Source organism: Cystoisospora suis, assembly GCF_002600585.1.
Source record: "Cystoisospora suis strain Wien I chromosome Unknown contig_1718, whole genome shotgun sequence".
In the NCBI taxonomy this organism is placed as follows: domain Eukaryota; phylum Apicomplexa; class Conoidasida; order Eucoccidiorida; family Sarcocystidae; genus Cystoisospora; species Cystoisospora suis.
Window position 1 is genome coordinate 23,079 of NW_027154518.1, and position 15,018 is coordinate 38,096.

Genomic DNA, 15,018 nt, shown 5'->3' on the forward strand with positions numbered 1-15,018 from the left:
AGCGGCTCCAGAGAAAATGAAACGAGTCGCTGATTTCGTGCATGCTTCTATCGCATGCACAACCAAAACGGCCCCCGACACGATTGGCTCTTCAAGCCTGCGTAGCCAGCCTACTCTTACGACTATTATCACTTTACGTCTGCCTTTTACCTCCGAACTGAACGAGCCTTTGTGTTGGTCCTCGACTTGATTCCAAGCTAGCGGCCAGGTCCGGAGGAATCGTCCTATGGCCCGCCTTACTGTTCTGTTTCTGAATCCAGGTTTCGGTATTTGCTGCGTTCCAAACCTTTCGTGTTTTGCCACGAATCGACCGCTATCCCGTACTGTGTCTCGCTTCACTTTCGTGTCCTCTTTCTTACAGTTGTTCTTCCTTGAGTTCTTCGTCCTTGTCTCAAAGGAAACACCACTTCTTTGTGCTGCCGTCCCATCTAGTGGCGAGGGAGCGCGGGCCAAGGAGTAGACGTTCAAGGCATTTTTGTTTCATTGAAGAGCTTTGAGAAGGAATCTGGCGTTCGGGGCGCGGGCACCAACCATGACAGTTCCCAGTCGATGTGCTTCTCTCTTCCTCTCCTTTGGAAGGGGACCCACCGGGCTATACGGCTCTCCTTTCTTGGGAGGTCCACGAGTCTTTTCTCCTACTGCCAATAGACAGGGGACTCTGATCTCACAGGTAGGTCGTTGGCCACTTGGGAAACGTGGACGCTGGAACTAGCACTTCATCGCACAGCAACTCGTGTTACTTGTCCAAGTCCATACTTTACTCTAGATACATCCAAACCGGGCCTTGTGTGTGTATCTTCATGCGTACTCTTTCCTGCTACTCAACTCAAGTTGTCGCCCAGAGGAAATATCTGGTATGCCCCGGCATAGTTTCCCGTGGGTGTGGCTGTCACACTGGAATTCCTTAAAAAAAAAAACACACCGTGGCTAATGAGTCTCGTCGCGGATTTCCTTTTCCTCTGGCAAACTGAAAGAAAGGAGCAGCTGTCTTTCGTTCAGGTGGTCATCCGGCTCAGCCTTCCCGACGCGTGCACCATAGTTCGAGACGGGAGAATAATAGCCAGTGCTCATCGATTCTTATAGAGATCCTAAGCTCTCCTAGTTGTCTCATGGGCTGCCACTATCCAGTGCTACTGAAGTAGTGGCCTACTACATGTGCGGAACAATCTCTCCAGTCAAGGTGTGAGTAGAAGCTGTCGGACGGAAGTGCATGCATTCAGCGAGGTGGTCATCATCCTGGGAGGGAGTGAGAACTTTGTGCCAGTAGGGCAGCTGGTTTCTGTGTTTGTCTTATAGTGCGGATGGGAGGCGAAACATTTTTCCATTCTTCTTTTGTCGTACCGCGCGCCTGGGTGGACACCACGTCAGACCTTTCTCTGTAGTAGTCCTCTCTCCGAGGGGCTGACCACGAAGGTTACTAGTGGCTCTCTTTCTATTACGCAGGGCCTCTGTTTGTTGTAAAGTCATATGAGCTTTCCTACTCGTAGGTAGCCTGCCACCGTCAAGTGTTGCAATACTACCTGTCCCGTGCTTATCCGCGGGGCGACCCCAGGACTCTCACGGTACGCGACTTCTATCCCTTCAGGCATTTCGTACCAAGGAATGTTTCCGCGCTTGTCCGCCCCCCATGAGTTCAAAGAAGGGTGTTGTCTTCTTTTCCCGGACGTTTTCTTCCGTCACGGAGATGGATAGCGGGAAGTCGTCTAGCGCTCCAGCTACAATCAAACACGAGCCGGCAAACGCGTACCCTGAAACGCCCCTTCATTTCTATCGTGCAACGCCTTACTCGGAGGGCTCTATAAATCATCGCTTTTTCTATATTAACCTTGTTTTTCTACTTTTCGTCTATGATGTGGGGTCCGCGATGATTGATCTGTGAGTGAGTGTCAGTGAGCATTGAACGTGGAAGACAAGAGGAGGCACTGAACTTTACTACAGAGCTTGAGAGATGTTGAGAGTCATGACGGGAGAACACCACTACAACACAGTCGCAAAAAACGACAGCACGGGTATCCGTAGTGGGCGACACGAAGTCCTGGGGAGCCCTTGTCAGAAACCAAACCGGGGGGAGGAAGCAGCCCCGCCGATCTGTCGCGTTCATATCCCACCGCCCTACTCCGGCGTGAATGACAACACGCGTCAAGCTTGTGACGGCCGGCCCTTGGAAGAAGGCGGAGAAGCGACTTTTGCCCAGCGTCCCTGTTCTCGTTACGAACTTCTGGCAGGGGTCACTTTTTTTTTCACTTTCTTTGGAAGAAGTCACCCTGTGATTTTTGTCAAATATAAAGTGGTGCGAGGCCTCAGGTCCCTGGCAAGTAATTCTGTCAGGCTGCGTTTTCGGAATCGCTGAGCGACCACGACAGCGCCCGCCCGTACCGGTTCGGAACGGAGGCTTCGGCGAAATCCTTTCAAGCGATTCATAGGTGGGTTGTGTTCTGTCGCTTCATCCGTACAGGGTAAAAGATACGGCCTTAACACCAACACGTTTTACAGTTCGATAAGAGGGCCTGAACCATGGTTCGCAAATTCTATATGGCAGTGGAGCCGTAGGTGCTTTGGCCTCTAGGGTGGTGACCAGGGACTTCCTTCTGTGTTTCCGAGGGCCGAAGTCTTGGGTTTTGCGCAGGAGCAATCGGACACAGTGGGAAAGGTGTGAACACCGCAGACACAATCCTGACTACGAACAACACGAGATGCGAACATCAGACGCGACATCGGGGCGCAACGGTTTCTTCTTGTACCATCGTTCTAGCAACTGCACACCGGAGGAGTACGACAGACGACGCAGGGACTGTGCGTGCAGGTCTCGTGAAAGAGATTCTCTGTCTCCTGTCCCGCATCCATCCGGTCCACGAACCGTTGCTGTCCTCTCTTACATGGGAAGCAAGTCCTCTTCTTCAACGACCACTTCCGGCCAGGGTGTTTTCTCTGCGATAAACTCGTGTGTCCCACGCGCTGTTCTCCCGTAGACGGTTTTGCTTTTCTCCGATCTTCTGTGTCTACTGGGGCAAGCAAGATCGGTCTCTTCCAGCGGGCACCTTCCGTATTTCGGGGTTTCGCTGGGTCCGTTTCTTCGACAGTCTTCGATAGCAAGCGGCAAAGGCTCCTTCTGGTCCACCACTCCCATGGGCATGCTGCCAACATCATCCCTTGGCGGACTACAGTCCTCCGCGGAAGCCGGGATCACCTCGGCTGGCGCGAAGCTGTCGCCCGCATCCTGTTCTCGCTCGATTTTACGCAGCTGCACCGCGTACCTGTCGAAGGGGAGGCCCATTTCTTTGCAAACCGTGATCAGACATCGGAGGCATTCCATGTCACCTGGGTGGTCGCTGAGCACTTTCTGGTAGAACTCCAGGGCTGCTGAGTAATTCTCGTTCCTTCGATAGCACGAGGCCACCATCAAAAGCCACTTGGGCTCAGACGGCTGCAAAGCGGCAGCGTGGAGAAAAAACTCCGCAGCCTTATCGAAGAGCTGCTGTTTCACGTAGTAGACTCCCAGCCAGGTGATCACGTCCAGCGAGCAGTAGTAGAAGCTGAAAGGCACGAGTACAAGTTGTCACGCGAAGAAGAAAGCCCATGAGATGCACCAGCCCGGGACGTCCCCTCAACCCAGATGGGTCAGTCCTCTGTAATCTCATTCTGCGCGCAGATATCCTACTTCAGTAGAGTGTGTAGTGAACCCGCACCTCAGGGACACCAACTGGCCCGCCTGCATCCGTACTGGCAAGACTGACTCTGGATGCCGCTGAATGTTGTCTCGCTGCATTACTTTCTCTTCCGCACGTCCGCCAGGCGATGTGCGACACCCGCGGCTCTCTTATTTTGTTGCGGTACTCTCGGCCCGTGCATAGTTGGCGTGTAACGTCTTTTCAATCCACATGATGCCTCTCGTCCTATAAGGTTACGAAAAATAACGTCTGTGAGTGGTCGGCGCAATGAATATCTAAAGAACAATCTTCAACACCTCGCGCTTATCCTATGACTCGCATGCCAACTGCCTATCAACAAGGAAGACTGCGCCAGGCATATGCAGTGAGGGACTGCCTGTCTGTCGCCTGGATGTCCCGGGAAGGCGAGGGACTACCCTGTCCCGTGTTAACACTCGCGTGCTGGAAACTCTTGCAGAAGTTTCTGAAGTTTTATATATGTTTGGAGATACTTTAAACTTCCTCTTACCTGTGACAGGTGGTTCACATTTCCTAAGTATTTGGTTCTTTGTATTCCTATGTAGTATTATGCTTATCTTCATACCTATGCATGAATTATCAGCTTGTGCCCACCTACCTATATGAGCTAAGAAAGTAGTGTAACGCATGCTGTCCTTCGTCGTCGTCTGCCTGCGCAGCTGCAGCTGCTCCCATTCGCGCTAGCACCGAGGCATCCGTGGGTCGCAGCCCTGTCGAAGTGAGAAGCGATAGCCAGTGCATGGCTTTTGTGTAACTGCCCAACTGCGCGGCAAAAACAAAGCCGCCAGCGCAACACAGGTGGTAGTCATATCTCGGGCTGGCCTAACACGGCCCGTAGTGTCTCAGCAGCAAAAAGCAACAACAAAACAGCAGATCGGCCAAGATGGAGGGAGACAGACAGATGTGGGACCCATGGCGCAACTCAGGAGCGTCTCCTGTCTCGGGAGGAGTGGGTAGGGAACTGCTGATTGTTCTTGTCAGCCTTGAGCCTTCCCGCACTGAGTTCTCCTAGACCAAGCATTGCACCGTTCACACATGAACTTTCTGTAGACAGTGGCCTCCGGGGCCACAGGTTCATACACGAACTAGATCCTGTGCGCCTCCTCAGCCGTGCACTGCCCTCGCTGCAGACTCAGTTGATTCCGAGCTGAGATATTACACAGGTACCCACCCATCTTGCTTACAGCTTCGTTAACGTCACCGAGGTGATATACGACTTCTGGCTGGTTCGGCAACATCTGGTTGAACCTTTCGAAAACTCCTAAAGCTTCTTGGAAACTACGGACAGGGGCAATAGAGCGGAAGTACGACGGAATCACGCACATGGTTATGCGCCGCCAGTTGCGGCGCTTACTCCGAAGCAGCCTTATGGCCTCACCTTCGACCGCGGGAGTAGGAATCAGACTCTTTCTAAAGTGATGAGCCGGCGAGTTGTTCAAAGCAGTGCTGACCAAACTGAGGCAGATGTGCCGAATGCTGAGCGAAACGATCCTCCCGCTGGTGAATCTCGTGACCAGTTGTCTTCATACGGCACAACAGATGTCCGTGAATTGTCGGCTGCGATTCACCCAGTACTAGGAAGTGACAGAGGCTCTGCAGTAGGGGAAGGAACAGCAGGTGCTGTGGCAGCACCACGCCTGAAGCAGTTGGAAAATCACGTGCGATGAAGGCCCTCGGGAAAAAGCTGCCGGGCCCGGAACCGTCGGTACTATCCCGAATTCGTGAAGCCTCAACAGAGACCTGCCCTCGCGCCACGTCGCTTCCGTTGAACCTGTTGTCAGCCCAAGCTGGCAAAGAGTTACTCGGTGCCTCGGGCCACTTACTTTTCCTCATGCTTGTACAAAAGACCAAGGTTATAAAGAGCCTCAACGCATTCGGCATCTAGACCAAGCGCTTCCAAGAAAAAACCTTTCGCGTCCTTTTGCTTTCCACTCAGGAGGAGACAGCAGCCCTTGTTAACGAGCGCGGATGCGCTGTAGCTGTTTCCGGGACAAAACAAATGTAACACTTCTTCAGTACGGACATTGTCGGCCGCTGCCCACGACTACTGTTGCTCCCATTCACACCAAAGAGCCTGCAGCTCGAGAACTAGCGGTCCCGATAGCACGCGCCGACTGATCCGAGGCACAGTTTTCTCCGAGCTGCGAATTGTCAGGAAACAGCGTGCCTGGTTGCCCTCATCCAGGCTGCCTAGCCGCCGGCCTTCATCAGTTCAGTCGGCCACGGCTGCGTGACGTCGGGTGCTCCAGGATACCGGCAACCACGACGGACTGCGAGGCCGGACTTGTTTTGTCGGTCGCCCTGTCGACTGCCCTTGACACTAAGCTGTCCCAGAGAGACACAGCACCGCATTTTGGGACCGATCGTTACTCAGGTCACGTAGCTGGTAGCCGTTGCGGACCTTTGGCCCTTTCTCCGGTGCAGAACTGCTTACCGATCACTGGCTAGAGCCACATCCGCGTATCGCAAAGCCTCATCAACATCGTTCAATAGCAGGTGTATGAAAGACAAGTTGGTGGCTGCCTGCGGGAGCAGGACCAGACTACTATTGTCGGTTCGCTCAATGCTCCTGTAGACCTTGACTGCTTCGTCGATTTGACAAGCCTTAAGCAGGGCTGCAGCCTTGCGCAGTTCCATTTCACGTGCCAGCTCTTTATAACCTGCACACCGGAGCAGCAAGAAAGTAGCGCTCTTGCAGACCCGTCTTGGTGAGCGCCGTAGAGCTCACTCGCTGCTGCGGGGGGTATCAACTCCTTGCGGGCAGGCCCGTGTAAACAGGGTTATGCGGAGTCCGGACTGATCGGCCTTCGGCGTAGGGTAGTGGCAGGGAATCATGAAAAGCTGGTAGAGATATAGGATTGTGGCGGACGGAAATAGGCAGCAGCCGGTCCCAAAAAAGTTGTGAACCAGATCACAGGAGAGAGGCACTAGGAGAACCAGGCGAGCAGTAGAGGAGCTGCTCAGCCCACTGGTGCGACCGGAAGCTGGCCGAAGTGCAGGGGCAAGTCCAACTGGGAACGACTGGCCACATGACCCCTCCCGGCAGAGCTGGCGGAATGAGTTTCTTAGAGTAAGAAAAATGTCAAAGAATTTGCCGAGACCAAAAGTACCCACTGCCGATGGTTACGTTGATAGGGTCTTCGCCCACAGAACTGGGCAAGCGCCAGCAGAAGAAACGCAGGGGGGAGGGTAAGTGCGGCTCCGTAAGCTACTCGGCAGTTTGCATTGAAGAATCGGAGAGATCTTTGAGGCTCCTTGTCACAGGTTGCTCGGCGAAGCTGGTTGCGTTGTCTTACCATGGGACCGAAACGTATCTGTGACCCAGCTGAAAGCTGCCTGGAGACTCGAACATCCCACTCCCAGGTCGCTCCCGGTCAGCGCTTGTGCCAGAAGAGCTCCCGCTAATATGAGCTTTCCATGCGATTCTTCCTTGTGTCGTTTGGGCAGTCCAGTCATGGTATCAGACTGTTCCAAGAGTGAGTCGTCAGCCTCGGACGGGCGACTGGCACTGAAGGCGGAAGGCTGAGGGAAGGGAGGCTGAAATGACTCCCCATACGTGAGTCCTGAGTCGTGCTTCACTTTTGATGGAGAGCCAGCAGGAGGAACGGCGTAGTCTTCTTCGTCGTCCGTGTCAGCCAAGTCTCGAGTGTCCCCTGAGAACCGAGCGGCCCGGGACGGTGGGGGGGACAAACGAATTCTTTCTGCCTCTGATATTAACGCTTGCCTTGCTGGTACTGACAGCCTTTGCAATCGTAAGCGCCCAGAACGGTCAGACAGTGGAACAATATGATGCGCTTGTGGAGCTTTAGTAGTGTGACTCGTGGGGAAGCACGGAAATTGAGCTCAAGGTGTGAGGCTGGTTGTCATGAGGGAACTAGCATGGAAAACATGGTGGGTCCCTGAAGTATGCGCTTCTGCAGCAGCGAGTCCACCTATACAATCTGTGAGCCCCAATGCTCGGACTACAGTGCCTTTGCCAGCTGCAAACCGCACTCCAACAGCTAACATCGTGCAGACAGCGGGGACCAATAAGAAAGAGTGGGCCTCCCGATCAAAAAGTCTGAAGTCCCGAGGAGCAAAGAACGAAACAGCTAGCAAAGCGCGGACTCCGCCTGTCTGCAACTGTCTTCTAACAAAATGGTGCAACGGGGGGAGACCAGCCCGACCATTGTCGTTTGTGAGTTTTATACACCGCCAGTGCCGAACTGAGCATTGCCTAGAGTCTGGCCGCGATCATAAGAGGTTACCATTCGTTCCCATGGCGAGCATCTGCACGAAATGCTCCTGCATCTTCTCTACGTTTCCCGCCGCGTAATAGCACAGAAGAAGGTTCAGGCTGTCCGACTGGGCGCAAATACTCCGATCAGCGTCTGCTGAAGCCGGCGCGGAGCCGGAGACCGACCATCCCAGCTGGGCACGGACCTACAGCAACACCGAGGAGACTGGGAGACTAAGGTTCTGACTGAAACCGTTGATGGGGCGGCTGTAGCAGACAAGTGTAGCAAACACCGGTAGCTATGGAGTATCAGAACCTGGTGGCGACCTCGTATTTCAAGCCACACATCGGAGATACAACCTGTCTCCAGCCCAGCCTGCGTTCCAGGAATTGGCTGAGAAAAGAAAGAAATTTGTTGACGCAGTCGCAGTACGGGATCGGTTGCACGGTCCTTTCGGCTACCCACCGTAACACGGTAGGCGTGATTGCTGGTGGGACAAGAACTCTGCTAAACGTTGCGAAGCTGTCGTAATTGGCATGAGCCCGGCCAGCCGTACCTTCACGAGCTGCTCGTAAGCGGCTGTGGCCTCTGCGTATTCACCGGAAAGGAAGTACACTTGGGCTATGTTCTTGAGCACCTTGCAGCGAAGCAAGCTGCAGCTGTTCTTCAGACATCACGGGTAGGACAGGCAGAGAAGGTAGGGGTCGAGGAAAAGAAGCTATCTCGAAATGGCGAGGCACTGTCGATGCAGCACAAAACTCCATGATTTCATCGCACCCGTAGTCACCTTGACCGTTTTCTGTCAGGCATACGCTAAACTGCCTTACACTGATTTGACTCGTTCTACTTCCTCACTTCAATCCTGCTCAGTCATCAGCGGTTGCAAGGAGTTCAGCCCATCGGGAGAGCGCGGTGAAAAGACAACCCCCGGGGCCACCAGTGTGGTGCACGCAAGGACCGCCATCCCTGATCTCTCTGTCAAGGACTGCTCTGGAGACTGAGTGCCTTACACATTTGCAGGTACTACAAAGCTTCCGTCCCTTCAGAGACAGTTCCTACACGTCTGCGTACTGCGACCACTAGTCCGGGGCGCGACCCAGAGGACGGTAGGGCGGGATTCGCAGCGTTGTCATAGTTCGGCTGAAGACGGTGAAGCGGGGACAACTGCTCGCTGATGGGAATGTACCCGAGAGAGCCAGATACTTAGGAAGTGTGAATCACCTGTCACAGGTATCCAAGTTTACGGTATGGCCCTGAAAAACTACCAACCGTACAAGAACTGGGTTTGTGTTTCACCGCATTGTAGCTGCATTACCCACAACTAGACCTGTAGTGCCTGCTAAAGTAAACAGTAAAGCTGCGAGCTCAGCAGCTAGCAGCACAACGTCGATCTTCAGCGTACCGATATGGTGTCGAGCACGATGTGATACATCTTCAGCGCCGCACTGTACTTTTTTTGAGCCAGATAGATGTTTCCGACGTTTACTCGGATGCTGCACAGACACTGAAAGGCAGAGGCTTGCACGTCAGCCGGTCGAAGACGTTCCAGCAGTCCTTGAAAGCATGCGCAGTGACTGAGGCGGAATGGTACAACGCAACGAGCAGTCCAGAGACGATTCCATATTGGGCAGCTAAAAAGACCAGAAGTGGTTCTCAGCAGAAAGGGAGCGGACGTTCCAACACGGCAGATCATCCCTGCAGGTAGGTCATGCAGGTCTCTGCTTATCATAACCTGAGAGATGACCACCTACATAGAACTTGTGTCAGCTGCATGCTTGTGCTGCCGAAGCAGCGAGCCGTACGCTTCCAACGCTTCTTGGAGATTGCCGCACTCCTGCGTGCCCAAAGCAGGTCTGGAATCCGGTGCACGTTGCCTTTCGCGAGGGTGCTGCGTGACGTTGTCATAGGTTTCCCAACTGAATAAAGTGGGGGTAAAATGAGATGTGGACACAGGAAATGCCTCAACGTCGTGGAAGTGAAGTGAGACCCTGAGCTGGGCAACGTGTAGTGACTTAACAGAGCATACTCTAGGAGCCACGGCTAGCGCTCAGGGGGTTTGCCCAGCAGCATGATCACCGCACTGAACGCCCTGCAACGCGGCTGCACACCCCCCCCGTTCCCACACCCAACTGCAGCTCTGTGTCTCCAACCTGCAGTCCCGGCTCCGCGCCTGGCAGAATCGGTGCCTCAGATACCAAGCTAGCTAAACGACAAAGTCAGACGCCTTGACCAACTTAGAGTAGTATAAGAGTAGCAAGGGGGCCGAAGCTATCCGGTGAGCACGTTCCCTGTCTTCAAGGCTTTACTCGCTGGTCCCACTTGATTCTGGTTCGCCATGTTCAGAATGACCGAGAAAGTAAGCTCCGGATCATGCTGCAGCGCCTGATCTTGCTGCCTGCACGGTTCACCACTTTCGGCCACTGCAGGGCGTTGTTGGTATTGCCTGCGCAAGCGACGGAGCTGCCGCTCTTTTCTGACTGATAACTGGGCCCGCTCGAGCGCTTCTGTTGTCTTCCTCTCATTCTGCAGAGACGCGCTCGATTCCAAGAGCAAGTGGACCTCTTCTTCGAGCTGGAGAATCCGCTCAGCCGTTGCCGCTGGAAACCAAACAGGGGATGCGACCAATCTGTTGTAAGTATCTGGTGCTGTGTGTGGTGTTTCCGAGCTGGCATACATGCAGGGAGGAGGGTACGAAGACCACCGGGAGCTGCAGAGCCGTGGAACATCTTCGACCCAGGTACTCAGCACCCCGCCTAAGAAAGGCAGAGCCCTCTTCCGGGACTCAGGGGTCGTTTGACCTCGCGGAGGTGCGAGACATTCTGGTCGCGAGAATGTTACACCAAGAGGCGGAAGCGGCCTCAGCTTTGTGAACTTCTGGATCGTTGAGTAGTTTTGGAGCCTGTGTTGGCCACTGAGTAGACGTCCTAGGAGATGCCAAGGTGGGCAGGACGTGCGCACGAATGTGCTTCAATCGCTTCAAAATCATCGCACCTGCGCCGCTATACCCTAACCCTAACCCTGTCTTTCGTCGGCGGGCTTACTCTCTGTGGGTCTCCTAAAAGTGGCTGAAGGGACCGGAACTCCTCCGGCTTGCTTGCCAAGGGTGGCTACGCTGGCCTCCGCACGCGCCGCAGTCAATGGTGCGGGGTGCAGGCCGCTGACAGGCCGCTTGCGTTGAGGTGTGTAGCCCGCTCCTTTCGATGACATTAGAGGTCGCAGCACTCTGGTAGCTTCTGCTCTCTGTAGGGAGCTCGCTGGCTGCAGAACGCTGGCTCGTGGGACCGCTGAACTGAGCAGCTGTCGACGGGCCGGAGTTTCTCGCCCAGTCGCCGGTCGCCACACTGCGGGTGAAACCACACGGCAGCACAGGCAGTCCGGCAAGTCTACCCTACCATGACTCACGTGGACGGCTGCGCGCCTCCCTTTCGGTTTCTCTGGAAGAAAGCAAACTGTGGTTGAAGTGGCTACAGCTCGCGATAAGATCCGTTCTCTCCACGACCCGCAGCTTTCTACCGGGCACACACGACAGCAGAGAGGTGTGGCACCTGGGAGTTCGCTATGGCCGGTCCCGTGCAAACAGAAGCCGGCCTTGAAACTCGGAGAACGCGCTTGTGCCGTGTCCTTCAATTCGGCCCATGATGTGGGCCTATCTGTACGGGGAGAGTGTCTATCCGAAGAGCCGCTGAAGCTGCAAAACTCCCCTCCGGGTTAGCATTCGGTGAGACTGCAGTAGTTTCATCTTTGAGAGCACTACGCAAAGCGGAATGTCGTCCTCGAAAAGGATTGGCGCAGAACGTACTGGAGCTCGCGGTATCAGCGGCTGCCGGACCGCCACCGGCTGTTAGCAATGGATTGAGCCCGCCGCCGGTCACATGATTGAAATCGTAGGGGTCATCCATGGGTTCTGTGAATACTGGCGGTTTGGAAGCCTTCCCCCGGACACCGATGTTACCGTCGGGCAAGGGCATGATTGTACGAGAAAGCAGAAGACCCGGTCTGAACCAGACAACGTTTCGTCGCTCCGCTGCCCCTTCCGGAAGCCGAAGCAATGCTAGCCAGCCTCTCTGTACTGTAGTGGTGTGCTAGCGCGTCCCCCAGTGCTGCTCCCTACAGTGCCGTTGCCAGCAGTAACACCTGGGAACTCGATCGCACGTACGCGTTGCGCAGCTAGGTAACATGGTAACAGGGGGGCTCGCGTGCATTTGCGAAGCCTGTGCCCGATTTCGTGTGAAAAACACAGTTGAAAAGGAAGGACGCCTGTCAATGGAGGGGGAGTGTCTCTTGCGTATTCCCTTGTCCGACAACGAGATGCATGCGACTGCACAAGAGAAAAGTGTGTCGATTGCCACTCTCTTCGCCTCCTGGCCTGTTCGCAGTCAGTGCCCGGTTTGGGGTGCGCGGGGCGTATGCTCCGGTATGATGTGTTGTTTCAAGTTTAATGTGCAAGCACCGTTCTCAAGACTTGTGCAACAAGCAAGCCTTCGTCGCTGGTTTCGTCCAAAGACGCAGCTGCTTAGACACTGGGCACCGCCTTGACGGACCGTACAGAGACAGTTATGGTCACCCTCTGCGTGGAAGGGACTGGTGGTTGACTGCAAAAGGATGGCCTTTCAGGCAGGCAGCGCTCCCAGAATCCCCGAAAGTCAAGTGTCGGCTGCATTGATCTAATCAAAAAACGCCACCCAGCGCGCGGTGTCCGGCTCCGTAACGATTTCGCGTGAACGCCCGTACCCGTGTGCTGTCAAGCCAGCACTCACTTCCCCCACAGCAGTGTGCTCGATTTCCAGCTGACTGGCAGCAGTTTTTCACGGGTTCCGTGTGGGATGCGGTCAACTCCATGAGCCGGGCCCGCTACAAGCGCTGGCAGGGTGTCAAGATCTCGCGTACTGCTCACCCGTAGTATTGTCAAGCAACCTCTCTGTTTCTTAGCACTCCCAGTTTTCCTGCTCCCCGGTTCTGCTGCGGTTTCTACAGGTGTCGCGACACGGTCCCGAGCACTGGTGAACATGAGCTACTCGCACTTCAATATCCCCAAGAAACCGAGACGAGCCTTGGCGTTACTTGCTGTCTCAATCCGTGTGACGCGGGCGCGTCACCCAGCGGTGGCGCATCCACCGCGTTGTTTCCCGATGTGATAAATGCGGTACGGGGCAGCTTACAAACAAGAAAGAGTCACACCGAGGGCTGACAAGCATTGATCCAAAGGGTCTTTCACTAGACAAGGCCCCTACACATACGGGCTTTTCATGTCGCCAACTGGAGAATCTCCTTATAGAGTCGGGGTTTCGGCACGCAGATCCTACTTGTCTGGAAGAACAGAGAACAGACTTCTTACATTTATACGGAGCCGGCAGGCGTGCTCGGCATCACCGGTGGAGCGCTGGAAGCATGGCCGTGCCGTTTCCTTGCCAGGAAGGCCACCCAGGCTGGCCCCTCCAACTGTCCGCCCCTTGGCCAGCCGGGCGGAAGACGTCTGCCGACACCGCTGCTGCAAGCGCTGAGACGGGGATACTGAAGACGGTTGGTTTTGCGCAATAGCAGCTCGTTTGCCGCTCGTGCACTGGGGCAACTCGTTAGTCCGACTGTCAATCTGTTACCCGGCAGTACGTCAATTCTACTACTGAGCAGGCAAAGTTTTGGGATGGCTGCCTAGATGAATTCGGGAACGCCGTGAGCGGTCATGCCGGCTCCTACGTCAGTCTGGGAGACCCCCGCGATCTGGCCGTGCTACTTCGGTGACGCTGCTTCCTGACGGGACGACAACGCAGAGCCAAGAGCAGCGCTCGCACCGGCCTCTGGCTCCGGGCGGCCTGCGCCAAACCGCACAAACACAAGCGTACCTCGGTCCTGTCCTTGGGAAGTTGATAATCGAGACTGGCTTCTCTTTTCGGCCCGCGAGGGACCTTTGGGGCATTCGGCGGGACGCCGCGCGATAGAAAAGTATGGTATTTCCTCGAATTCCTGTCGCGAACGCGCCGTATGGCGAAATCGACCGGAGCGAGACCGTCAAACAAGTGTCTGAACCTTTTCCATGAGAAGCCCAGTGCCCCTAGCTCTTGTGTGTGAACAGCAGCGACTCAGTTCAGCAAGGGAGGAAGGCTGGCGGGTGGCCGAAGATTGCAATTGACAGGCTGTGAACAAATCACATAGTCGTTTCATCGGCTTCGTGTGCGACTCGTGGCGTTCACTCATTCAGCGAGGCAAAAGTTCACTTCCCATGAGTGGCACCCCCGAGAACCAGTCGCAATGTGCCGTAGCTGTGCTAAACCCCGGCCCAACTGCAGTAGCTCCGGCCCGCTCTCAGCCTCACTGTGTCATCATCCGACGTGCCGCAGGCAACTCCGGAAGTCGGAGAACGGAACATTTTGTGCGGAGACAAGGCTTTCTCCCCTTGTCGTTCATCCTCGTCCCCGAGGCGTGAGTTCTCTTTGCTACCAGAAGTAGAAGCACCTCTGTGTGATGCTCGTTTCCGGTACACTGTTCAGAGTTAGTCTCCCGGTCTGATAAGCCCCAGCCGGAGGTAACAGCGACTGGAATTTAGATGAAATAGCACTGTCTGCCCACCTGTGCCAACCGCCTGCAGGAGGACAGCAGAACGATGTTACTCTTCCTGACTTGTCGGGACCCGTCAGAGTGCTTTAACTAAGAGATCAGGATCGGAACCAGAGAGAACGAAAACAGGTATGTCGGACCGGCTGACTCTGGGAGGGAAGCCAGACGAAATCAGGCGCTGAAGTTCCTGCGGGCGTCAGCACCCCCCCCGACGAAAGGCAACTCGAGCCACTTACGTGGGTGTACGGGAACACGGTTCGGTGCTAGCGAGTCGCGGGTGCCCTGGTGGCAAGGACGGTATTCAGCTGTTGATGGACCTGAAGTCGCCCTAGGTCCGCAAACCTACTTAGTCACGCTCCACAGCTTTCTGGCACTACGTGAAATGACTGACGGTTGTTTCACTCATTGTGGCCTTCCTTTCAGACAAAATCGGTCCTTCGTCCAGAATCAAGCGCGGGGTACAAAGAAGCATTCGTACAAGCAGCAATCCCTTGGAGAACCTGGAAAAGGGACCTCCGCACAGAGCTTACACAAGGAGTACCCGTGACAAACACGACCCGCCC

The 15,018-nt window shown here is 54.9% G+C and overlaps 2 protein-coding genes across 2 annotated transcripts; one reads left to right on the forward strand and one right to left on the reverse strand.

The window, feature by feature from the left end:
• Positions 1–77: 77 nt before the first annotated feature.
• On the forward strand, positions 78–1,879 carry CSUI_003807 (uncharacterized protein; the record flags this gene model as incomplete). The annotated part of the gene is made up of 2 exons (XM_068064002.1): positions 78–670; positions 1,586–1,879. The coding sequence occupies exons 1-2, from the start codon at positions 533–535 to the stop codon at positions 1,877–1,879; spliced, it is 432 nt and encodes a 143-aa protein (XP_067924023.1). The 5' UTR covers positions 78–532.
• Positions 1,880–2,528: 649 nt separating this feature from the next.
• Positions 2,529–8,642, reverse strand: CSUI_003808 (tetratricopeptide repeat-containing protein; the record flags this gene model as incomplete). The annotated part of the gene is given in 10 exon segments (XM_068064003.1): positions 2,529–2,673; positions 2,877–3,533; positions 4,285–4,448; positions 4,871–5,051; positions 5,510–5,665; positions 6,121–6,346; positions 6,983–7,339; positions 7,934–8,108; positions 8,365–8,491; positions 8,504–8,642. The coding sequence occupies 10 exon segments, from the start codon at positions 8,575–8,577 to the stop codon at positions 2,529–2,531; spliced, it is 2,262 nt and encodes a 753-aa protein (XP_067924024.1). The 5' UTR covers positions 8,578–8,642.
• Positions 8,643–15,018: the final 6,376 nt, after the last annotated feature.